The 25,879-nt window shown below is 36.6% G+C and overlaps 1 protein-coding gene across 1 annotated transcript in view; it reads left to right on the top strand.

Annotated features, from left to right (window-relative positions):
- The window catches only part of Rbbp8 (RB binding protein 8, endonuclease), a 70,099-nt gene that overhangs the window by 9,527 nt on the left and 34,693 nt on the right, over positions 1–25,879 (top strand). The window contains exons 3-6 of the mRNA XM_041660090.1: positions 4,846–4,888; positions 12,663–12,758; positions 16,963–17,075; positions 21,118–21,184. Of these exons, the coding sequence (XP_041516024.1) occupies positions 4,846–4,888; positions 12,663–12,758; positions 16,963–17,075; positions 21,118–21,184 (319 nt within the window). The remainder of the gene's footprint in view (positions 1–4,845; positions 4,889–12,662; positions 12,759–16,962; positions 17,076–21,117; positions 21,185–25,879) is intronic.

Genomic DNA, 25,879 nt, shown 5'->3' with positions numbered 1-25,879 from the left:
AGGATTAAAGCTCACTTTATAGGGGTTCTAATTGTAGATACCTAATTGACTTGATGAATAGCAAATGCTAAAATTTAAAAACACACGTACACATGAACATGTTTCAGAGCTGATCCACATGACAGAACAAATGCCGCACAGGTGTTGAATGCTTGTAAGATAAAAGTTCTTTCCATATTTCCCAAGAATTTTCTTTTGAAGTTTATATGGATTTTACACTTCATTGTTTCTTGTCTGAAAAATAAAGAATCTTTATTTTATGGCAAGCATCCACTTCATCTTTGGCTCTTTTTCACTTGCAAAAGCAGACCTGAGTTTTAGAAGTCAGCCAAAATTAAAAACAAGAAAATCTGTCAGCAAATAAAAATCCCCACATTTTGAGAAGAAGAGACAAAAACTGCTGACTCCAGTCTTTATTTTATGGGGCATAAGTTCTTCATTCTGCAAGAATGATGCTTTGCTGAGTGCTTCCAAGGCTCTGGAGTTTGTCGTCATTACCCAAAGAGAAGGAAATTCAGGGTTAGGAATTCAGCAGCTGTGAAGGATTGTTATTATTTTAAATAAAAGCACACCAATTTACTTTTACCAGTTATAAGCTTTCCCTTATTGTTTTGCAAATCTTTTAAAATCAAATCATTTTTTTCTTACTATTTTAAGTCACATGTAATTTTTAAGAAAGAGTGCAGAGATCCCGCATACCCTTTACCTCGGTTTTCCCACTGGTAGTATATTGTATAGTTTTATTTGCTTCCTTTGAAAGTCACTCTATAACCCAGGTTGGCCTTAAACTCATGAAGTCCTCTAACCTCAACCTTCTAATGCTGGGATTATTGATGTGAGCCACCATACTGATTACACTTTATGTATATTATATATTATCACAACAAAGAATTTTTTTTAATTTATTTATTAAAGATTTCTGTCTCTTCCCCGCCACTGCCTCCCATTTCCCTCCCCCTCCCCCAATCAAGTCCCCCTCCCTCCTCAGCCCGAAGAGCAATCAGGGTTCCCTGCCCTGTGGGAAGTCCAAGGAACCCCCCACCTCCATCCAGGTCTAGTAAGTTGAGCATCCAAACTGCCTAGGCTCCTACAAAGCCAGTACGTGCAGTAGGATCAGAAACCCATTGCCATTGTTCTTGAGTTCTCAGTAGTCAACAAAGAAATTTTTATTGGTATAATTTACTAGCCTTATTCAGATCACACAAATTCTGTATGTACACTTGTGTGTATGTGAAACCTAGACTTGTGTGTTTAGTTGTGTACATTTTAGTGATGTGTAGATTGTGTGTACCACTTACCTCCTTCCTTCTTCCTTCCTCTCCAGTTTATTCCATTAGTATTTTCATTTTCATCTCTAATTTTTTCTTTTTTTCTTTTCTTTTTTTTAAGCTACAGGTTGTTTTTTTTTATTTATTTATTTATTATGTATACAATGTTCTGTCTGTGTGTATGTCTGCAGGCCAGAAGAGGGCACCAGACCCCATTCCAGATGGTTGTGAGCCACCATGTGGTTGCTGGGAATTGAACTCAGGACCTTTGGAAGAGCAGGCAATGCTCTTAACCACTGAGCCATCTCTCCAGCCCCATCTCTAATTTTTTCATTTCAAGAATGTTGCATAAGTGGAGTCATAAAAAATAACCTTTTGAAATTGATAAGTTTTACTCAGCACAATCCCCTTTGAGATCTGTCCAAATTGTTCAGGTATCAATAGTTAATTGCTTCAGAGAGAGTCTTGGTGTGTAGCACAAGGTGGCCTCAAACTTGCCATTCTCTGTCTCTGAAGTAGGTTTTATTGTTAGATGTTACTTAAGTTGAAGAACATTTGATTGTTTCTAATGTATAGCTGCCCTACTAAATGTACTGTAATGTCTATGACTTTTTACACTTCCTTATTAAAAATATTTTATTTAGTTGAACGATAGGTTGTAGAACCAAGGGTAAAATGTGTCATATTCATTAAACACTTCCTAGAGGCCAAACTCAAGAGAGAGCAAACCTGTAATTCTAGCCCCCAAATTCTTCAGAGCCTTCCATTTGCTTATTGGGTTTCCTGGCACCACTAGAGGCAATAAGGAGAGTAAGACAGACTTCCCCGTCGGTGTCTGTCTTGACAAGGATTAACAGGAACATTTTAAAAAAGTTCTCCCTAAGTTATGTTATCCAAGATTGTAGTAATTACAGATACTTCGAAGTAATTGTTCTTAGAATTAAGTGCATTAGTGTTTCTAGACACATCATATTGGTGTAAGAGTGTAATTTACTATTGTCCATGAACTACGAAAGGCAGCTAGTAAATAAATAATCTTTTATTATTCAGAAAGCATTCAACTAATAACTATTTCTTCAGGACTAATTCTGTCCCATACAAGATAATCTTAGCTGAACATGGTGGCACACACCTAAATTCTCAGCATTTAGCAGGCTGAGACAGGAGGATTGTGAGTTTGAGACCCAGCCTGGGCTATATAGTGAGTTTGAGGCCAGCCTAAGTAATATATCAGTATATCATATATATAATATATATATATATATATCATACTGATATATATAATAATCAGATGCTGATTTGTTTTAAATTTTTAAGTATATTTTATTTTTATGCATATGATTGTTTTGCCTTTATGTATGTCTGTGCTGCTACCCTTCAAAGCTAGAAGAACATGTCACCTCCCTTAAGACTGGCATTATAGGTGGTTAGGAACAGCCGAGTGGTGCTGGGATTGGAACTTTCATTCTCTGGAAGAGCAACCCCTCCAGCCCCCAAGATTTTAATTTTTTCCAAGATATATTTTACATATATTAGTGTTTGCCTGCGTGTGTATCATATGCATACCTGATGTCCATGTGGTCAGAAGACAGCTTCAGATTCCCTGGAACTGGAGCCACCATGTGGGTACTGGGAGTCAAGCCCTGGTTCTGAAGAGCAGACGGTTTCTTAACCACCTGAGCCATTTCTCCAGTCTGGGAGACCCAACCTTTAAAAAGAGAAAGGAAATGAAATTCTTAGAGAATATTAACAATTTCTAGGCAATTTATTTTTAAGTATAATATTTCTAACTGAATAAATTACAGAATAGTAAGAACTTAATTAGAAATCAAAGTAAATAGTCCTTTTACTCTCACGTTAATCAAATTTGTAGAGAGGATAAAGAGAAAGGCTGTATTAAAGTAGAAAAATTCAGCTAATTTGACTTTTTTTTAAAAAAATAGACAGATATAGCTTGTGATCATGCTGCTCCAGCCTAAGCGCCAATATTACAGTTACACACCACAGGGCCCAGTTTAGTGTGTGTTTGAAGAGCCTTTGAGGATTGTAAAGGTTGTCTATTGTTGCAAGGAGAGCCAGGCCGCTTGTTTGTCCTGGCCACTCAGCTAGCTTAGCCCCAAAATAACCACACAGAACCTGTATTAATTCTTTTTGAGAGCAGTTTCCTCCTGTTTTATATTTTTCTTCTTATTATTATTACAAATTTTCACCTCCTCCCCTCCTCCCATTCTCCCTCTGCCTCCCTCTCCAGTCCAGAGAGCAGTCAGGCCAGCTGGACTGGGACTGATGGAGCCTGTGATCAAACCGGACTCTCTGAATGTGGCTGACAAGGAGGGCTGACTGAGAAGTCAAGGACAAAGGCACTGGGTTTTGATTCTACTGCATGTACTGGCTTTGTGGGAACCTAGTCTGTTTAGAAACTGTATTAATTAAATCACTGCTTGGCCCATTAGCTCTAGCTTTGTCTCAGGAGGAGGATCCATGGCGTCTCTCTGACTCTTTTCTTCTCCCAGCATTCAGTTCTGTCTTCCCCGCCTACCTAATTTCTGCCCTATCAACAGGTCAAGGCAGTTTCTTTATTCATTAACCAAGAAAAGCAACACACAGAGGGGACTCCCACATCGGTCTATTATAACTGAGATAGTGTGGTTTGTTAAACAGGCAATATTATTCCAGCAAGTGGTACTTTATATATATTTTGTAAAGGCATTTCTAAATATTTTTACATTGAATACTTTTGTTATTATGAGTTTCTATATAGATTAGAACCCAAGAATTCAGGTACTGATGTGAATAACTTTGGACATACTGCTAAATTGTTTTCCAGAGACTGTACTGGTCTCCAGTATCTCCAGAAAAGTCTGGGGTATAGTTTTACAACCCTTTATCATTGCTCAACACTATCATTTTTATAATTAGTAATTAATTATTTTGTTTTGCATTTATATTAAGTTGCTAGTAGTATTGTAGACAATGTTTTATGCTTATTTGGTGATTTTCTTTTATTGGTTACTGCCATGAAAATTAGAAATACTGTATTTATGAATATTTTCTCTTGCCGTTTTGTTTTATATCAGACTTAAGTAAAATTGAAAAGAGTGTGTCTAGAGTTAAAAATTCTAGTGCCATTCTTTAGATACCTTCTGTAAGCAATTTTGTTTATAATCCAGGACTTCCTGCCACAATCTAGTTTAATCCCCAGAGACTTGAGCCTTCATAAGCACTATTTCTGTTAGCAAATACATATGCTGTGTCAGGGCACAGACCTGCATTTATAGTGAAATGCTAATTATATGTTTGCCCTCACTATTAGAAAGGAAATAACTCACTTTTTATCTACTTGACTGCCATTTAATAGACTGAAAGCAATAATGTTGCAGATTTATTTTTGTAGCCCGAAGGTACAAGTAAGGGGAATACACTGTACATCAATGAGTCCTGGATCATTATTCAGGAGCAGGTTTAAATTGGCTTAATAGTGTAGCATTTGCCTCATAAAGGAACTTAGATAACTGCTTTAGAATTGGTGCAATGTGTAACAAAATACTATGCTTTTTTTCTCTTTGTTACCTTGCAGGTTTACAAATAAAAGTAACCAAACTGAAAAAGGAACGAATTTTGTAAGTATCAGTATGTAATGCCTATGTCTTATTTATTAATTAGTTATTAATTGTCAGTTTTGTTATTTGAAAAACTTCATGTCTTGTAAAGGAATTAACTTTGGGCTAATTAATTGTGATTATATTTTTATTTTTTTATGTTTAAAGTAAAAAAATCTCGTTACTAAGTACAGGCTTAGTAAATATGCATATGTATATTTTACTATATTATAATATAAAATCATCTTTTCATAGAACAGTTAGTGAAATGAGAATTGTTTGACATTCTTTTCTCTGGCATATTAATTTCTAGAATTCAAAGTATTACAAGGAGGGAGAAGAATAATTGAGATTTCTAAACTTGTAAAAAATGGAAGCCAGATATGGTGACAGACATCTATAATCTTAGCACTTGAGAGTAGAGGTACGCAGATTATGAATTCAAAGATAGCTTCTGCTACATAGTAAGTTTGAGGCCAGCCTAAACTACATACAAATCCAGTCTTAACCAGAGAGGAGTGTTTCTGTAGTCTCAGCACTTGGGAGATGATGTAGGAGAATCAGGAGTTCTAGACCAATCTCATTTAGATAGCCTGCGCTACATGAGAACTTGTCTTAAAAACAATAGTGGTCCTGAGCCTGAAGCTGCGCCTAGAATCTTAGTACTTGGGAGGTGGAGGCAGGAAGAGCAGGAGTTAGAAATACATGTGAACTACATGAGATTTTATTTTTAAAGACACAGAGCATGTGTATGAATGTGATTGAATACTTAATACAATGAATGATTGCTAGTGAAATGGGTATTCTGATACTACTTCTAAGAAGTTTAGAATAACCAGAAGCCCCCCTGAATTACTTTGAATATTAAACTTCATCATACGTGATTTTCAAGTTGTACCATGGCTATTTAGAGTTTGCATGTTTGAGAATTTGAAGTAAATAGCAGAATAGAATGTCAATAAATATCACAAAACAATGTCATTATGACAAGGGCTTTACAGTATATACCTATATGCATCAGCTCCCATGGTGTAATGGTTAATGCTCTGGACTCTGAATCCAGCGATCTGAATTTGTATCTTGGTGGACTATAACTATATATTCCTTATCTCCTGTTTCTAATATTTCCAGACTATTGCTCACCATTTATATTTATTTAAAAAGGAACTCTTCCTTCACCCCTAGAAAATAATATTTGGTAGCAGAGATAGATTCAGAAATGGGAAAAATACAAAAACTTTAAATATGGGACTGGAGAGATGGCTTAATCACTAAGCCTTGGTGATTAAGTATTGTGTAATCACACTGAGGTAAATAAAACTGATTTATTAAGGGTTTGTATTGGGAAGGGATGAACTCACAAATACAGAAAAAAGGCAGACGGCTCGCTGATCCCTCATTGTCTCTCCACCATCCTGGGTCTCCCCTCACACTAAGCAAGAGCCAGAGCAAGAGAATGAACAGCTTCTCTTGCAGTTTATCAGTGGACACATAGCACCTCAGGCCACATTCAAAATGCCATTTCCTTAAAAGCTAATTGGTTGAGTGGATTTCCTACAACAATTTCCTCTTTTGTCTAAGAGGGTTCTAAACATAATACAAAACTATATACAATAAGAATAAATAATCAAGTATTACCCAGGAGAAATAAAAGGCAAAAACCATGTACAAAAATAGAACTACAACCAACATGAAGAACATCAAGCAAGAAACACATTGTAGATGTCCAGTCTAAGGTAATTAGCAAATAGCAGATTATTTCAATAGTTATCCTATCCTAAGGAGTCTTTTACCTAAAATGTCTTAGTTAAATTTTGAGAGGAAAGTAGCTGTGACTGTCTAGGCTTCAACCCCATCAAAAACCTGAGAAGAAAAATATTACCTGAGGAAGCAGGAAGTGCAAGCAAGCAACTTTCAGAAGGTACCATAAGTGACAAACAGCTGGCTACCTGGACAGTCACCCAAAGTCTCATTTTTAACATTAGGGTAGCCAACTTTGGCTAAGGCCTGGAGTATCTGATGGACCATTTTCAGAATCAGGAGATTTTAAAAGACTGTCCTACCCTGTTTTGGCAAGGTTCAGCAGTTGTTTTTGCTTGTATCCTGCTTGTCCAGTTTGGACAGTGTGCATACTGCAAGGGTAGTTCTTTGTTCAAAGGCTAGTTTTGCCAAGAATTTTGAAAATAAGCTCCAAGTGGAGTGTCTTTGGTGTCCAACATTCTCTCTGGAATAGATCTGTGCTGCCAGGAGCAATTGTGTCTCATATCAACAGAATCCTGAGTTATTTAAATACCGTATTTTACAGTTCTTTGAAGTGTTTGGAGATTATCTATCTGTGCAGAGTACTTCTCTGTGCATCTAGAGAACCTGATTAACATAACTAAAAGTATGAGAAACAGGAGTGACTATTAATCTATAATTTTTAAATAACCTGTGTATCTGGAAGACTAGGGCTTCATGTAAGAACATAAACAGTCTTTAAGCAGATGTGTGGCATGAAGACAGTGACCTGCTACAGCTTATCAGTGGACACTTAGCACCTACCCAAAGGGCCACAGGGCTGGTCCCCCAAAAGCTAATTAGCTGAATAGATTCCTGCAACAGTTAAGAGTACTTGTTCTTGTAGAGGACCCAGGGTTTAATTCCTAACAAACGTGGTGGTATATAGCCTTACCTCCATATGCAGGAGATCTTTGTCCTCTTCTGACTTCCACAGATACCAGATACTATATTGGTGCCCATGCAAACATACTGGCAAATGATTCACTCTTGTATGTGTGTGTGTGTTTTGTGTGTATGTGTACACACACACATATGTGTATATAAATACATTATATATACATACATACATATATACCAGAAAAGAAGGACATAGTGAAAACTGTAGTGCATTAAAAGATAATAAAAGAATGGTCATGTAACTCACATGGTAGACTATATACCATGGGCAGAGCCCTGAGGTTGATTCCTAGTACCAAATGAAAACCAGGCATGGTGATACTTATTTATAATATCAGCACTTTGAGATGGAGGCAGTTGTTAATCTTTACCTCATAGTAAGTGTGAGGACAGCCTGGGCTACATCAAACCTTGTCACAAAAAAATTAAAGAGGCAAAGTGAAAAAACTCACAAGAGTAAATCTAAGACAACTTGTACAAATAAATAATGAAAAATTTGTCTTAGTTACAGTTTCTGTTGCTAGGAAGAGACACCATGACCATGGCAAGTCTTATAAAGGAAAGCATAGCTTACAGTTTCATAGGTTTAGTCCTTTATCATCATGGTGGAACATGGCAGCATACAGACAGAGATGGGCTGGAGAAGGTGCTGAGAGTTCTACATAGTAACCCTCAGACAGCAGGAAGTGAACTGAGACACACTTCCTCCAACAATACCACAGGGCCGTACCTCCTAATAGTGCCACTCGCTGTGAGCATATGGAGACCAGTTACATTCAAACCACCACAAATTATATTTCTCTCTCTTTTTTTTTTTTTTTTGGTTTTTCGAGACAGAGTTTCTCTGTGGTTTTGGAGCCTGTCCTGGAACTAGCTCTTGTAGACCAGGCTGGTCTCGAACTCACAGACATCCGCCTGCCTCTGCCTCCCAAGTGCTGGGATTAAAGGCATGCGCCACCACCGCCCGGCTATTATATTTCTCTTAAAGAGTAACTTTTCTTTTAAGTTTGGTTTTGATTCCAAGTCTTTTTTTTAATTGATTTATTTTGTATACACTGTTTTTTTTGCTTACATGTATGTCTGTGTAAGGATGCTAGATCATCCTGTTGAGCTGCTGTATGGGTTCTGGGAACTGAACTCAGGTCCTCTGGAAGACCAGCCAGTGCTATCAACCACTGAGCCATCTCTCCAGCCCAAAGGAATAACTCTTTAGTGGAATTTCAATTAGTAAATGTAGAAAGAATAGTAGACATAAAAGTCATTATTTGGGAAGCTTTACAGCACTAATTGTAAAAGGCAATAACCACCAATTGAGCCTTAAAAAATATGATAAGAAACAGTATTTGTAGGTAGATATATGGCTTAATGATTAAGAGCACTCACTACTCTTCCATAGGACTCAAGTCCCAGCATTACTGCCCACAATAGCCTGTAATTCCAGTTCCAAGGGATCTGACAGCCTCTTCTGACTTTTCTGGGGATCAGACACACATGGTACACATAACATTTATGTAGGCAAAACACTCACCTATAAAATAGAATATGTGAGTTTAAAATAGAAACTGTATTTGCAAATTTCATAAATTCTTCAAAGTGTCTTCCTACAAGATACCAAATTCAAAGGTGGGGATTCATTACAACTGAGAAACCCAGCAGACTTAACAAATCAAATGATCAGAGTTAACATCAATAATAATGAGATGTATTTATCTTAAGGGTCTCTTGATATGGTGCAGTAAAAAGGGTGCAATATTACTTCTCATATTCTTAGCAAATAGTTTTATGCTGCGGAAGCATAGTCAACATAGTCAGCAGAATAACTTGATAGTACTTTGCAATGATGTCGGCACGACAGAGACTTCCAGATTGAAGAGATGTGAGAAATATACTGTAGGGTCCTGGACCAGAGAAATTATGTTAAAGGAACATTTGGTAAAATTTAAATGGGGTTTGTTAATTATTTACCACTTACCATTGTTTTTATTAGTGTTAATTTTATTTTGATGATTGGTTGTGATTTTCTATATTTATAAATTATTTGTAAATCTGAGGTTGTTTTCAAAATGAAACATTAGAAAAGATAAACTTCTCTCCCCCAAACTATTAAATATTGGAGAAACTAAGACTAATCTTAGCAAGAAATAAACTAAGAAAATGGCTATTGAGTAGGCAACTGAAAATGTTGCTACAGTTTGTCACCAACTTTACAGTAGCCAGTAAAGAGTCATTACTGGTGCAGTTCCTGGAGCATGATATTCCTTCTGTGGCACAGTTTTATTTCTGTGGGTTATAGAGCTTAATAAACTGTCTAGCTTTTAAGTTGCTTTAATACCAATAATATGGCCTTATATTTACTCATTATATGTTTATATGTGCATAAAGAATTGTGTTTGTTACCTCAAAAATTTTATTTCAAAGTGAAATGATAAAATTGCATTTTATTGGATGAGACCAAAATACAGTTATTTCCTTAATTGATAAAATTTATTTTTATATCCACTTGAAATATAATGGAAATATGTTTTATTTAAGAATATACTTTTCTTTGATGCCACAATTGCTTTGAGTTACTTGAGTTTTAGTATTTGTGTTGATGTCCTTTGTAAACATTGTCAACAGATTATAAATACTGTCAGTAATATCATACAATGATTTAATGAAAACCAACTAAAATATCTAGATGACTGTGTACTGGCATCATTCCACAGTTGCCCTTGTATTGTAGGAGGCTGCTTGTTCCCGACTGCTGAGCCCCAAAATAATCACACAGAAACTATATTATTTGCAATATTATTTGGCGAATAGCTTAAGGGTATTTCTGGCTAACTCATATCCTAAACTAACCCATCTCCATTAATCTGTGTATCGCCACGTAGCTGTGGCTTACCTCCACCTTCTTTCTCCCAGCATTGTTTAGTTTTCCCTGCCTAGCTCTGCTCTGCTCTAGGCTCAAGCCAGCTTTCTTTATTCATTCATGGTAATCACAGCATACAGGAGAATCCCCACATCACCCTTGTACAATACTCTCAACACTCTGGGAGTTCTTGTTCACTTTTACTTTTTAAAATAGAATTTTTTTAAAGATTATTTATTTATTATGTATTCAGTGTTCATGTATCCCTGCAGGCCAGAAGAGGGCTCCAAACCTCATTACAGATGGTTGTGAGCACATTGGTTGCTGGGAATTGAACTCAGGACCTTTGAAAGAACAGGCAAAGCTCTTAACTACTGAGCCATCTCTCCAGTCCTTAAAATAGAATTTTATTGTTATTATCATTATTTATATGTTTGGATATTTTGCCTTCATGTATGCCTATGCACCATGTGTGTACTTGGTGCACATGAAGTTTAGAAGACAGTCTTAGATCTTGAAACTAGAGTTACAGATGGTTGTGAGCAGTCATGCTGCTAGGAATCCATCCTGAGTCCTAGAAGAGCAGCCAGTGCTCTTAACCACTGAGCCATCTCTTCAGCTTCAGTGTTTGGCTTTTTCTGATAGGTTGAAATCTTTTTTTGTTGCTTCATGGGTCAGTGTTAGTTACTAATGTAAATTCTAAATTAACAACTGCTGATTCAAATGACTTTAAGAGTCAAATATTGATCATTTGTAAGAAGCAGTACCAAAACCCAGAAATTATTGTGCTTACTCCTTGATTGTGAATTTTACATTACTTTCACTACATAGTTTTTTTTAATGTGGACCCTTCCAATAAACCTGTTAATTTTATTTTCTAAAATATTACTATTTTAAATGATTAAGTTATAAAGTAGCATTTTATTTTCTCTTGAATCAAAGTAATTACCCAGCAAATTGAATTACACAGTCTTAGAATTGTTCTAGATTTGCTTATAGTAAACATAGATTTGTTTTTTGGGTTTTTTTTTTTTGTTTTGTTTTTGTCCTTTTTTTGGTTGTTTTTGTTTTTTGAGACAGGGTTTTCCTGTGTAACTTTGGAGCCTGTCCTGGAACTCGCTCTGTAGACCAGGCTGGCCTCAAACTCACAAAGATCTGCCTGCTTCTGCCTTTGAGTGCTGGGATTAAAGGTGTGCGCCACCACTACCCAACATAAATGTACTTTTTACGAGTATTATTTTTCACCCATAGCTAAACAGCCACATAAAGATGCTTATTGGATGTGTAAATTAGTGTTGACGATGAGTTTCTTAAAATTACTTATAATACTTCTGAATCTAAAGAATGGAAACACGGCTAGTTAGTCAGTGGGTAATAGCAATGTTTTACTTTAATTTGTAGCTTCCAGTCATTGGTCTTTTTAGCATCTTCTTTAATGTCTGTGGATTTCAGGTAAATTGGGTCTTGCCAGTTTAGTAGCAAAAATGAGGCCGGGCAATGGTGGTGCACGCCTTTAATCCCAGCACACCTTTAATCCCAGCACGCCGGAGGCAGAGGTAGGCAGATCTTTGTGAGTTCAAGGCCAGCCTGGTCACACAAGCTAGTTTCACAATAGGCTCCAAAGCTATAGAGAAACCCTGTCTCCGGGGGAGAAAAACAAAAATGAGTATTCAATTTCCTATTAACCAGGAAAGTATAGGGTAGTTTTGTTTGTTTTTTGCCTTCTCCAAAGTAAGCTAGGTCCTTGCATAGCGGAACAAGGATTTTGTGTTTATCTACCTTATATCTATTTCATAACAAATAATTTTTATAATGATCAATTAGTCAATCTGATAATCTTAGAAATCTGCCATTGCTTAATGGAAAAAAAAAAATCTTTATTTTACTAAGGAAAAAAAAAACAATAACATACTTCTACCCTAACCAGCCATTTAGCTTTTTTTTTTTTCTTTTAAGACAAGGTAATGTGTGTGAACATACGTGTATTCACATGTGTATGGAGACCAGAGGCCAATGTTGGGTGTTTTCATTTGCTTTTCTCCTTAAGTTTTTAGACAGGATCTCACTGATTTTGCTAGGCTGTCTGGCCAGCAAGCCCCAGAGGTTCTCCTGTCTCTGCCTCCCCGGTTCCTGGGGATGGGAGCGAGCACTTTACTGTCTGAACTGTCTTCTCCAGCACAGCATAACACAAACTTCGGAATTATAGTGTCAGAACTATCCTTCTAATTTTCTGTGGAATCTTTATTTATTTCTTAAATCTAGAGATGCACAAAGACTGGAAGAATTCTTCACCAAAAATCAACAGCTGAGAGACCAACAGAAAGTCCTTCAGGAAACCATTAAAATTTTAGAAGATAGGTAAGTTTGGTACTTGAATAATATTTATTTTCCTCTCAATGGGAGTCCATTCTGGAACTGAAAGTGACTCCCCCTCCCTTAGTTTTATGTCATCGTTGAATAAGTCCTTTCTGACACTGAGGATGTACTCTAAGGTTTTGTGTGTTTTTTCTCATTATTTTTATTAGTCATAGCTTAATGTATAAATGGTGTCTTTAATGTTAGATATCATTCAATGCTTACATTTTCTTATATTTCCAAGTATATTGAAACTAATAAATTCTATTCTGTCTTCTTTTCTACTCTGATTTTTCTTTTATAGTTTTTTACTTTTCACCAAATGTAGAGATTCTTCTTTCTGAATATTCTTGAGTTAACATTCTCAACTTTCATACATAGCCTTTTTTTTTTAAACTGAGATTAAATCAATACCCAGGAATAAAAACGCTTCCAGAATTGAGTGCTTTCCATGTTCATATATGTTACAAAAAGGCCTAACTGATTTGAACTTGCATCTTTTTTTTAAAGTGGTGGAGTGATTTCTAAATTTATGTATTTTGTGTGTATGTGTGCATGTGGGGTCCCAAGAATCTAATTTATGTTACCATACTTGGCAGCAAAAGCCTTTACCTGCAGGACCATCTTATCATTCCAAAATAATGTAGAATTCTGCACAATGCAGATCAGAACTGAGTGTCATCTCTAGTCGTAAGGATATCCACTTACTTGAATAGGCAGTAGTATGTGGAAAAGATCTTCCTGCTTTGGGAATCACATATCTGAATCTTAATTCCAACTTCAGTGTATCTTAAAAAAGGATTTCATAGACATGGTGCTAGGAAGAAAATGTAGTTACATGGTATATTTGAGTGACAATAGGAAGGATACTTAAGATTTTCAATGAGTAGCCTTTCTGAGGCAGTGATATTGAGATAAAACTTGAATGAAATGGGTGTGGAGGAAACAATTTTAGAATATGGTTTTGTTTGTTTTGCTCGAACTGGCTCTGTACATTTGACTCTTATGTCTTCCTCACGTTCTTTATCTAAGCCCTTTTGAATATCCTCCCTTTCCAGTGTCTTAAAACATATTTCACTTTGTATTTAATTGGTCTTCCAGTTTAGTTAGCTTTTGTAACTTTTACTTCTTCTTATTTATTTGTTTATTCATTGGTGTTTTTGAAACAGTGTCCCACTATGTAAACTCTGACAGTCTTGAAGTTAACTATGTATACCATGCCTGCCTCTGCCTCCCATATTTTGGTATTTAAGGCTGTGTGCCCACCTATACTTTATGTGAGTTTTCCTATCCTACAGTCTTTTTGAGAAGTGTCAGTACATCTACTTCGTTTGGAAGTGTTTTATAAATTAATCTAAGATATCTAGTTGTTAATTCTGTAATTCTTTAGAACTAGACTACTTTATTGAAAGATGTCTAACTTCTGACCATTCTGGTCGTTGATTTCATTTGAATCATGCATGTTTCATTGCTGTTTTTCATTTAAAATGTTGCTGCCTGCCTGCTGTTTTATCTTTGAGACAGATGTTTTTAGGCTGTCTTTTAACTTGTTCCTTCTGCCTCAACCTTCTCAATGTTTGGATTACAGTCTTCAGTGTTTTTTGTGCCCAGGTCATGGTTCATTTTCAGTGAGCGTCTGTGTGCATCTTGGATTAACTTTATACTCAGGCATCTGGCAATTGGTTTTCAAATTAACACCTTAAGACACATGGTAGGTCTATTCTCCATAAAAGAAAATAGCTGGCAAAGAAGAGAGAAGCTTTTCCAGGATTTCATAGTTAATACGTAAATAGATCAAATCTGAAACTTTCCTTATTGCCCATAGTTTCTATGGTTTTGTGATACTTCGTGGGCCTTAGTTTTATGAATGTCAGTGTAAATTAATTACATCTCAAGAGTATTTATGCTTGACTCACATTGCCAGAACTGATCTGAAATGTGCAATCTTCAACATTGCTTATTTTGTAGCCTATTCTTTTTGGAAGGTTCTTTTTTAAATTGCTACTGAATACTATCTTTAAATGTACTTTTAGTAAAGTTTTGCCTTTAAATTTCTCTTTATTTCTATGTCACATATAAGAATGATATGTAGAGCAAGTTATTAATTTTTCTTTTCTTTAAGCTTTCATTTATGTGTATATGTATGTCTTCATGTTTGTATGTGCACATGGTTAACCAGGAGGTTGTCAGATCCACTGGAGATGGAGATAGGCAGTTGTGAGATGCCTGGTGCTGCAGGGAACTAAACTCCAGTCCTCTGCAAGAGCAGCAGATGTTTTAGATTACACCTATCTTTTCAGCTTCCTAGGACAAGCCTTAAAGTATAAAAATCGATATTTTATTGAGGGTGTTAAAAGTAACATCTATTTTATGAAAATGTGTTTTCTCCCTGCCCCCCCCCCTTCTTCAAGACAAAGTCTCACATATTACATGCTGTCCTGAAACTTGTTATATAGCTCAGGATGGCTTTGAACTTCTGAACCTCCTAATTCTACCTCCCATGTGCTGAGATTACAGCTGTGTACCACCACACCCAGTTTATGTGATATTTCGGACTGGTCCAGGCTTCCTGGGGATGTTCTACCAACTGAGCTTTGTGAACATTTCTAAGCATTAGTTTTGATGCTTGCTAGTAGGATTGGGGTTAAGGGTCTTAAGATGGAATGATTTCCATTCCTTTTTTAAAATTACATGAGCCAGTTGTTACTAGTTCATTAGGTGTGCAGTGCCTTCCATACTGACCCCTCTTCAATGGTACTTGCATTACTGCCCATATTTGAATTCTTTGTAAGAAATGTAGTAACTGAAAAATAGGCTGCCATCACCATGTTAAGATCTACAATGCTGTCTTTCCATGCGTAATGTATTTGTAGCATTCTTCCTAATCTCTGGAAGGCTCCAATAGAACCTGTGGGGAGTGAAATCCAGCATCAATATCCCAGTTTAATTTCATGAGTTTTTCTTCAGAGGCATAAATGATGCCATCTTGCAGTCCTGGTGACCACAGAGTCAAGGCAGCACAAGGGCTGCTGGAAAATGAGCATCTGATTCTCATTTCTTAATTTTTTTTTTTTTTGATATTTTGTTGGTTGGTTGGTGGGCTGTCCTCAAACTCACTTTGTAAACCAAACTGGCCTCAAACTCACATGGTGTTTCTCTCTGACTCTGCCTTCTTCCTCCCAGCATTCAGTTCTGTCTTCCCCACCTACCTATTAACAGGCCAAGACAGTTTCTTTATTAATGGTAATCACAGCACACAGAGGGGACTCCCACATCAATTCAAGACCAGTTTGGGCTACACAGTAAGATCAGCCTAGCAGCATAATAGGATGAACCCTATCTCAAAATCAAAATACGAATAATTTTTAGCCAGATGTGGTAGCATAACCTTTAATTCCAGCACTGGGGAGGCTGAGGCAGGATCTTTGAATGTGAGATCAGCCTGGTCACCAGCCAGGTCTACAAGGTGAAACCATCTTAAAATAAATAAATAAAAAGTTTTTAAGGGTACAAAGGAAAGAAAAAAAAGACTTTGGGTAATAATTAAAATGATAATTTCATCCAGAACTGCAGTGTATAGGCAATGATACGGTATTTCTTTGTTAGTGTTATGGGAATTTATTTATTTATTTATTTATACCATAGCATGGTTTCAGGTTAGATACAAGTGTATTAAAGGGTTAGTATTAAATAGATGGTTGTCGCTGTAATCACCAAGTCAATTCTTTAGATCTTTATAAAGTACAAAACTCTTCAAATGCTTTTATAGTTTGGTCATCCTTAATCCCACATCTGTAACTATAGAGCCGGGTTGGCACCTGAATTTGATTCCTACATTCACGTCCGACCACTCACAACCCCCTGCAGCTCTAGCTTCTGGGGGACCTGTACTTATGTGCACGTACACACAGGCACACATCTGTACACATAATTAGGAAATAAAAATAAATTTTTTAAAATTCCAAAATTCAGAATGCTTTGAAATCCCAGAACTTTTCAATGTCATGCCAACATTCCAAAATTTTTATATGAAGTGACACTTCAAATTTTGGACTTTTTAAAAGAAATGGTTTTAGACTGCAAATACTACAAAGCTAAGAAACTAAAATCTGAAACACCGGAGTACCAAATCTATGAAAAAGGATACTCGTTCTGTATAAGGAAATATGTGTTAATAGCTGAAAAATACTTTTGTTTCTGTCCACAGGTTAAGAGCAGGATTGTGTGATCGCTGTGCAGTAACTGAAGAACATATGCACAAAAAGCAGCAGGAGTTTGAAAATATCCGACAGCAGAATCTTAAGCTTATTACAGAGCTTAGTGAGTTCCATTTCATTTTTTACTACATACTTTAAGTATACTGTTCTGTTGTTAAAACTTACTAGGGAATTGGTTATAATTATATTAATTGCTTACATATTAAAACTTTTGGTGTCTTTTATAGATGTAATCTTATTGTTTTGGTAAGAAATATATAGATATGTATTTATATATACAATGAGTTATATATGTACTGTTTACATTGTCCTTTAAAATCTCACCAAGTTTTACAAGAAACATCAAGAAACATTTCTGGGCATGTCTATATTTTATTTCTTTTATCTTGATTGAATGCAGTTAGATGCATAGTAGAGTTAAATACAACAATGTAGTATGCTCACAAAGGTGAGTACTATCTTGATTTTCATGTATATATGTTACTGAGTATATTATTTTCAGTTTCCTCTTTGTTTTGTTAAATTCCTAGCTTTTGTCTATTAAAGTCATTTTTTTTTTCCCCTTTGGTCATCCCTAAAGAAAAACAGAGCTGCCACATCCTACTGTTTCTACGTAATGGGCTGTTTGTCTCTATACCTCCTCCATTAGTTCCGATAATCTTTTCCTTTCCTTTTCCCTCCCTTCCCCTCCCCTTCTTCCCCTCTCTCCTCTCTTTTCAAGATAGGGTCTTCCATTGTAGGCCACACTAGCCTTCTGTGCTTGAGTTTATAATCCTCCTACCTCAGCTTCTTCAAGATTGGAATTATAGATAATATTTTAACTTGCCTGGCTCAAGGTACTCATTTCTTTTAATTATCTTCAGAAGTCATCTTGTCTGTGCTTTGTTCTCATTTTGCTATATGCTGTACTACATATCAACATTTTGGCCTTTCTATTATTTGCCTATGAAAAATGCTAGTTGATTTTCTTAGTTTTATTTGATTCATTTTCTGAGCTAGGTTCTCATTCTGCAGCCTAGGCTGATCTTGAAGTCGTGGCAATCTTCCTGCCTCGATCTCTCAAGTTCTGAAGTTAATAGATTTGAGCCACCATACACAGCTTCCTGGTAATTCTGTTCTTATTACTCTATAACAAAAGAAACTTAAGGGAAAGGGCTTATCTTATCTTGGCTTACAATTCTAGTCCATCACAGCAGGGAAGTCACAGTGGCAAGAGCTTCCCGTAACTAATATTGCACCCATAGTACTCAGGTCTTTCTCCACTTACACGGTTCCTCATTCCCTGCTTGGGGAAAGGTCTCACTCACCTCAACTTAATCAGTCTACTCCCTCATAGGCAATCAGTCTACTCCCTCATAGGCATGCATAAAGGCAGTTTTAGATTTTATCAAGTTGACAGTTAACACTAACTAGAAACCCTGATTTTTTAGTCTAGTTTTAAAAGACATTCTTCACTAATTATGCTCAGTCTTTCTTTTTGCACAGTAATACTCTATATGAGAGAATCATTTGTTCAGTTCGTTTATATTTCTGTGAATAAATGTGATTTATGCTTGCATATGGGAATGCAGGTTCATGTGCCTAAGTGCACATGTGGAGGACAGAGGTCAGTGTTGCGTATCCTCTTCTGCTTTTCACTTTAGTTTTTGTGTTCAGTGAGAGCCCTCTCTCTGAGCCTGGAGTTCACAGTCTTGGCTAGACTGGCTGGCCAGCAATCCCTGGGAAATCTTCCTGTCTTTGCCCTCCTTGCTCCACATTCCTAGTACTAAGGTTACAGACATGTGCTACCATACCATGGTTTTATGTGGATGCTGGAGACGTGATCTCAGCTTCTCATGTTTGTACAGCAAGCATTTTAACATGGGGCCATCTCCCCAGCGACCATTTATTAATTCCTTCTTTAATATTAAAAGTAAAATTTACTGGACAAATTCTCCAAGAATTCTTGAAGAAATTGTTAGCCCATTGTATGAAAGGGCCAGTCAGTCCAGTCTATTTCTAAATAAAAGAAACAGCATTGATGATGGGAATGGTAAAATTGACATCTGGCATAGTATTTAAGACCTACTGCAAGCCGGGTGGTGGCGCACACCTTCAATCCCAGCACTCAGGAGGCAGAGGCAGGTGGATCTATGTGAGTTTGAGACCAGCCTGGTCCGCAAGAGCTAGTTGCAGAACAGGCTCCAAAGCTACAGAGAAACCCTGTCTCAAAAAATAAAAAAACCTACTGCAAAGTTAAGAATTGAAAGGCTAAATTTTATGCATATTGTCCCACAACTTCCCTTTGTATATTGTTAGTATATGTGAAGAAAAAAAAAATGTTGTGCTATAGAGCGACTTCACATGGATTGTGGTAAGTTTTGCTGTAGGTAAAATGAGATTTTGTTATTACTTTCATTGAAAAATTTCTTTTCTAACATAATATATCCTGATTACACTTTCCCCTCTTCTACTTCCCCCAGATCCTCCTCACCTCCTTCGATCCTGATCCACCCCCTTTCTTCTCTCATTAGAAAACAGACTTCTGTGACAATAAAATGTAATAACGTGAAACAAAACTGACATTGTTGTAGGACAAAACAAGCAGAGGGAAAAGAGCTCAAGAGCACACTCTCGAATCCCTTGAAAACACTAAAGTGGAAGCCATTGTATATATGCAAAGAATCTATATGTAGGGTAAAATGAGAGAAGAAAAAAACAGATAAATAAAATCAGTTAAAAAAATTATTAAGGAAAAAAGGAAGGCCAGGCGGTGGTGGCGCACACCTTTAATCCCAGCACTCGGGAGGCAGAGGCAGGTGGATCTCTGTGAGTTCAAGGCCAGCCTGGTCTATAAGGGCTAGTTCCAGGACAGGAACCAAAAGTTACAGAGAAACCCTGTCTCGAAAAAGAAAAAAAAAAAAAAGAGCCCTAACATGACATTGTGAGACTAGGAACCCCCAAAGATGCCATTTGTCTGCTGCTGGGCATGCAGCTTACTCTTAAAGCTTGTTTCCCCATGAGACTCCCTTGGAGGAAACTAAATTTTCATTTGCAAGTGTTTATAAGTTGAAAGTGCTCCTGAGTTAGGAGTGGGGGCTTGTGTTTACTTCTTTCAGCTCTAATATTCCGTCTCATGCAGATCCATGCAGGTTCTGATAGGAACCTGGGGCTGTAGTTATTTCTCTGCCTTATAAATTAAACAAGGATAGAAAGATAGAATATAGATAGATTCCATCAGGTACAACTTATAGTAGGACATGTTTAAATTATTCACAAAAGGTATAAAGAAAGATTAATTTTACAAATGTGCTTATAAGTATTTTACTAATATTGAGCATTATTGTTTGTAATACTCAATATCAAACCCAGACCTTGGGGACACTAGGAAATACTTTTTTTTTTTTTTTTGGTTTTTCGAGACAGGGTTTCTCTGTGGCTTTGGAGCCTGTCCTGGAACTAGCTCTGTAGACCAGGCTGGTCTCGAACTCACAGAGATCCGCCTGCCTCTGCCTCCCGAGTGCTGGGATTAAAGGCATGCGCCACCATCGCCCGGCCTGAAATACTATTTTTGTAATTAAATTTATTTCAAGATGTCTAAAATAATATTTGAAAGTAGGACTGAATAACTCAGATGGAATTTTTTCTTGTCCTCAGTATGACTAATTAGACTTTACTCCTTAATATTCTTTTACTCATAAGCATTAGATAAAATTATCAGTTAATCAGTTACATAGAATTGGCATGATATGAAATGCAGTAATCACTGCCCAGGAGCAAGCTAGTTTTGCACAGTAGTACTGACCTTGCATAACACTATGATTTAGGGTTTGAAATCGTCAAGCTAGTTTTGCACAGTAGTACTGACCTTGCATAACATTATGATTTAGGATTTGAAATCTGTCATTTCTGGTCAGGTGTCAGCAATCCCTTTTAAGAAGTTGAGGCAGGAGAATTTCTGTGTTTTTGTTTGTGTTGTTGTTTTGGGGTTTTTTGTTTTGTTTTGTTTTTGAGGCTATCCTGGCCCATATACTGAGTTTCAAAACAGCCTGGGCTACAGAGTAAAACCTTGTCTCAAAAGCAAAGGAATAAAGTCCTAGTTTCTTCATAAATGTTGTCGTAAGAACTGACGTGGACATCAATCTGCTTTCTCTTCCGTTTATCAGTGAATGAAAAGAATACTCTTCAGGAAGAAAACAAAAAGCTTTCTGAGCAACTGCAGCAGAAAACTGAGTGAGTATTTTCTCTCAGCTGCAGCGAGAGCATTCTCCTACTTTTCTTGCTTTTATCACATTTAGTTGTACAAACTAATAGTCACAAATCTCATTTTTTAAAATTATGAAGTGCTGTACAGTAAGAACTTCAGAGGAAATCACTGCATTTTGTTATGTTTTGGGGAATATCTATCAACATCTTAAAACATTTAGAGCATCAAATAACATAAATAGGAGAAAAATTATTTAATTACCTTATAGTTCAAATAAATATTTCAAATTATTTACTTCTTTTTCCAGTGTTGTAGAAGCTTCATAAGTACTTCCTCTTGCAGAATTCTTAGGCATATAAAACAACTTCCCTCTTCTATTTTTGTTCCCTCTTCCTTTCTCTGTAGGAATGAAAATAACTTTTTGCTAATGATGCCTCAGACTCTACTACATGTGTTATGGTCTGTGTGCTCTGTATTTTCATTAAAAATAAATCTGAATATTTCTTGCTTCCAAGGATTTCAGATAGGTTATTTTTGACATATTTTTATTTGCAACATGATACAGAACATGTAGCATATGATACATTAGCTTTGAAAGTACTAGCCTTGTTATTGGCATCTTTAAAGCCAATAGATAAGACACTTAAGTGTTTAGAGCGCATGCAGAATTAAGTGGGTGTTTGCCTAAAAGCCGAAAGTGTGTTAAGTATATTGAAACTAAATTGTCATTTGCTTGATAGAAATATTAGTCTTAGTCTGGAGAGAGGGCTTGGGTTAGGACTGCTTACTGCTCTTGCAGCACTGTGACAGCTGCTCACAATTGCCTGTAACTCCACGTCCAGGAGATCCAGTGCTCTTTCTGTCCTTCACAGGTTCCTGCGTGCATGTGATACACATGCAGACACTTTGACACACACATATATACACTAAATAAATATTTTTAAAAAAGAAATATTCTAATCTTGATCCTGATTTTTTTTTAAAAAGTACTACAATAAAGACTTGTCATAGACATTCAAAGTGCAAGTGTTTTATTTAGGACATGCTTAGTCAAAACAGTGCAGGAGGGTCTTTCTTTGATCATAAGAGTCTACACAGAATTTCAGAGGATTTGTTTTATTGCCTCTAAAAGTGACTTTGTTGTATGATGTCTTCAACCATTGTTTGAATAGTTTTGGTGCAAATTCATTAGCAAGATGAAATTTTTGACGTGTTTTCTAAGCTTGTTTAGAATTACAGCGTTGATCCTAGCTTTACCTCCTGGGACCAGAAGCAAAAGAAAAGTGTGTGTGTGTGTTTGTGTGTGTGTGTGTGTGTGTGTGTGTGTAATAGATAATAAAAGGTTCCTTCATTGGACTGGAGAGATGGCACAGAGATTAAGAGCACTGGCTGCTCTTCCAGAGGTCCTGAGTTCAACTCCCAGCACCCACATGGTGGTTCACAACCATCCATAATGAGATCTGGTACTCTCTTCTAGCCTGTAGGCTAACACTGTATACCTAATAAATAAATAAATAAATAAATAAATCTTAAAAAAAAAGAAAAGAAACCTTTATTATTTCTTTGTTATTAGAGTCATGTCTCTAAAGTCCTGCATTTATATTCAGAATAACAAATTTGCAAGTAGAGGGCAGAGAAAAGATAATATGTATGTTTGATTTTACTTAATATTGGCTATACATGCATTAGTAAAAAGAAACAAAGATGAGGCGCTGGCAGCCTTGCTCTGTGTTTAGATCCTACCTGGATCACTGAGCAAAAACTTAAATGGCGCTCTGAAGAGCCTTCATGAAGGACAGTCAACAAATTAAAGAGTAAGGTGAGCCAGCCAGCTGTTTTGAGGTATCAAAAGTGAGGTCAAGCAGAAGCTAGGTCACCAGAGTTTTACACTCCATTAACTTACAAGGATCTAACTTTTGTTTTTATACTACTATTAAGTTATTAAAAATTACATGTAAAATATTTTGCACAGAATGGTAACTAAAATATAACACATTGTATATTTAAAGTTTGGTACAAATATAGGTTTTAAATGTTTTACTTTATAAAATGGGTTAAAAAGTGAATTTACTAGTCAGCTTGATTTAATCATTCCACAGTATCAACATATCAAAACATGATATACACATTAGTGCCTGTGTATGTATGTGTATATTTACACAATGATTTTTATCAATGAGAAAAAATTAGATATTAGTTCTAGGGTTGTCTTTTATAATGTTAAAGAGTTATGGATAACAAATAATGCTGATTTTATTCAGGAAATTAAAGTGTAAATATTTGTTGGGTAAACATTTGTCTTTGTCGTAGATTTATTTATTTATTTGTTTGTTTGTTTGTTTGTTTATTTGTAGTAATAAGAGCGGCTGCCTGGCTAGCTTATGCCCGAAATAACAACACACAAACTGTATTCATTTAATCACTGCTTGGCCCATTTCTATCTAGCCTCTTCTAGGCTAATTCTCACATATTAATTTAGCCCATTTCTAATCATCTGTGTAGCGCCCCTAGGTGCACTTACCGGGAAGATTCTAGCCTATGTCCATCCTGGGTTGGAGCTTCATCGCGTTTGTCTGCCTGGGAGCTGGGAGCATGGCGTCTGCTCCCGAGAGGAGAGCTGTGGAGTCTGAGCTCACTTCCTCTTCCTCCCAGCGTTCTGTTCTGTTTACTCCTCCCACCTATCTTCTAACCAATGAGGGCCAAGCAGTTTCTTTTTATTTAACCAATGACCCTCCTCCATCATTTATTTATTTGTTTGTTTGTTTCTCGAGTTTCTCTGTAGCTTTGGTGCCTGTCCCGGAACTAGCTCTTGTAGACCAGGCTGGCCTCGAACTCCCAGAGATCCACCTGCCTCTGCCTCCCTAGTGCTGGGATTAAAGGCGTGTGCCACCACCGCCCAGCTAGATTTATTTTTTTTGTGTGTGTGTATGTGTGCATCATGGTACACCTGTGGAGGTCAGAGGACAGCTTTGTACAGTCATTTCTGTCCTTCCATCTTTATAAGTGTTAAGGTTGCCAGTTCACATAACACGCACCTTTACCTACCGACTCATCTTGCCAGCCTTCTATCAATCTCTGGTGATTGTAGTTTATAAAATTCTTAAGTAGTTCTTTGAAGTCATGTAACAAATTAATTTTCAAATAATATAACTAGTTTGGTCTTTAAAAATTAAATGGTTGACAGAATAGTACTATTGATTAGTTAATAAGGTCAACAGTGGTTTGGCATAGGTCATTACAATTCAATCCAAACCCAATTTTTCTAGGTGTCATTGGTCCTGAATCGAGTTAGGCAAGAACAGTTGCTGAGATCATCACAGATTTATTTCTTTAGTGAAGCCTGAAAATGTCAGTCATTCAACAAATTGTGTACTACCCATTACATACTTGTTCTTTAGACTGTTGTGATTCATCATGGTAATCAATAAAAATCATAAGTTACATACTTTGTTAGGTAGCATTTTTATGATAAACAGAAGAACCAGAAGGAGACTACTTTAAGGAAAGGACTTGCAATTTTAACATTAAAACTCTAGCACAGCCAAGCACAGTGAAGCATGCCTGTAATCCAAGCACTCAGGGGGCTGAGGCAGAAGGAAAAATTTGAGACCAGCTTGGTCTGCATAGTTAGGTCCTACTTCATTAATATGGTAGTAAGAAATTAAATTACAGCAAAGACATAAAGGATATGAGTATCCATGTGGGCAAGGGCACTCCAAACAGAATGACTAAAGCACTGAGCCTAAGACAGAAGTATATTTAGCATGTTTGGGGAACCTCAGACATGTATTCTCAGTGAAGTGGAGAGATGTGCAGGGTTGTGATCATATTTAATTGGTAAGACTTGAGTTTTACTAGGACTGTTGTGACTGCTGTGTTGAGAGATGGAGTAAGCAGAGCTCAGTAGAAGCAGGGCTAGACGCCGACTATGGTTGGTCTTTAGACTCGGGAGCTGTACTAAGAGTAACTTACTCCAGAGTCTACACTAAATTTCAGTCCTAGCTCTTTTACTATTGGAATAAGTGACTGTATTTTTATTTCTTTATCTCCTAATTGCAAAATAAGAGTAAAATAATATTTTACACAGTCATAGTAATAATTAAAGTCATAATAAAGCACTTTGGACATGTCCTGGAAATGTAAACCCACAACAACTGTTGGTAGTTTGCATGTCAGCATTACCGTCCTGTGTACCATTTGTTTTCACTGCCACGTCGTTTAACATTGGTCGTTTCCTTTCCATACAAGTGTGAGCATCGCAGTTCAGACCACAGAATCTTGCCTGCTTTTTTACACTCCTGTCTAATTGACTTCCTTTCTTCTTTCTTCCTGTTCCAATCAGTCCTGTACACTCTTGTTAAATTATTACATCCTTTTATGTTCTGAAACCTTAGTTCTTTTTCTCTTCGGTTATGGACACATTCACTCAGGGTGTCCTGTAATTCCAGCTTTCCCTTAGGCAACACAAGTATACACTTTTGCATACCTTTCCTCACACTGTGTGGCCTCTTTGCCATTCAAAATACCTTCATTTTTACCTCAGAACACTGTGATCTGTACTTTCTACTTCAATTCCAAATGTTTCAAATAGTTTAGATTAAGAATTCTAGTGATATTCCTCACTTTGTACTGACTTATTTGCATACTTCTCTGGTCTGTGACTTTGGAACATTAGATGCAAGGTTTAGCATCTCTTTTATCTTTGTATATATATTCTATCA

Source organism: Microtus oregoni, unplaced genomic scaffold (genome assembly GCF_018167655.1).
Source record: "Microtus oregoni isolate MIOR12 unplaced genomic scaffold, Mior012 000011F_ref0000422, whole genome shotgun sequence".
NCBI lineage: Eukaryota > Metazoa > Chordata > Mammalia > Rodentia > Cricetidae > Microtus > Microtus oregoni.
Note: the sequence above shows the minus strand (reverse complement) of the source record. Positions and strands in the feature narration are given on the sequence as shown.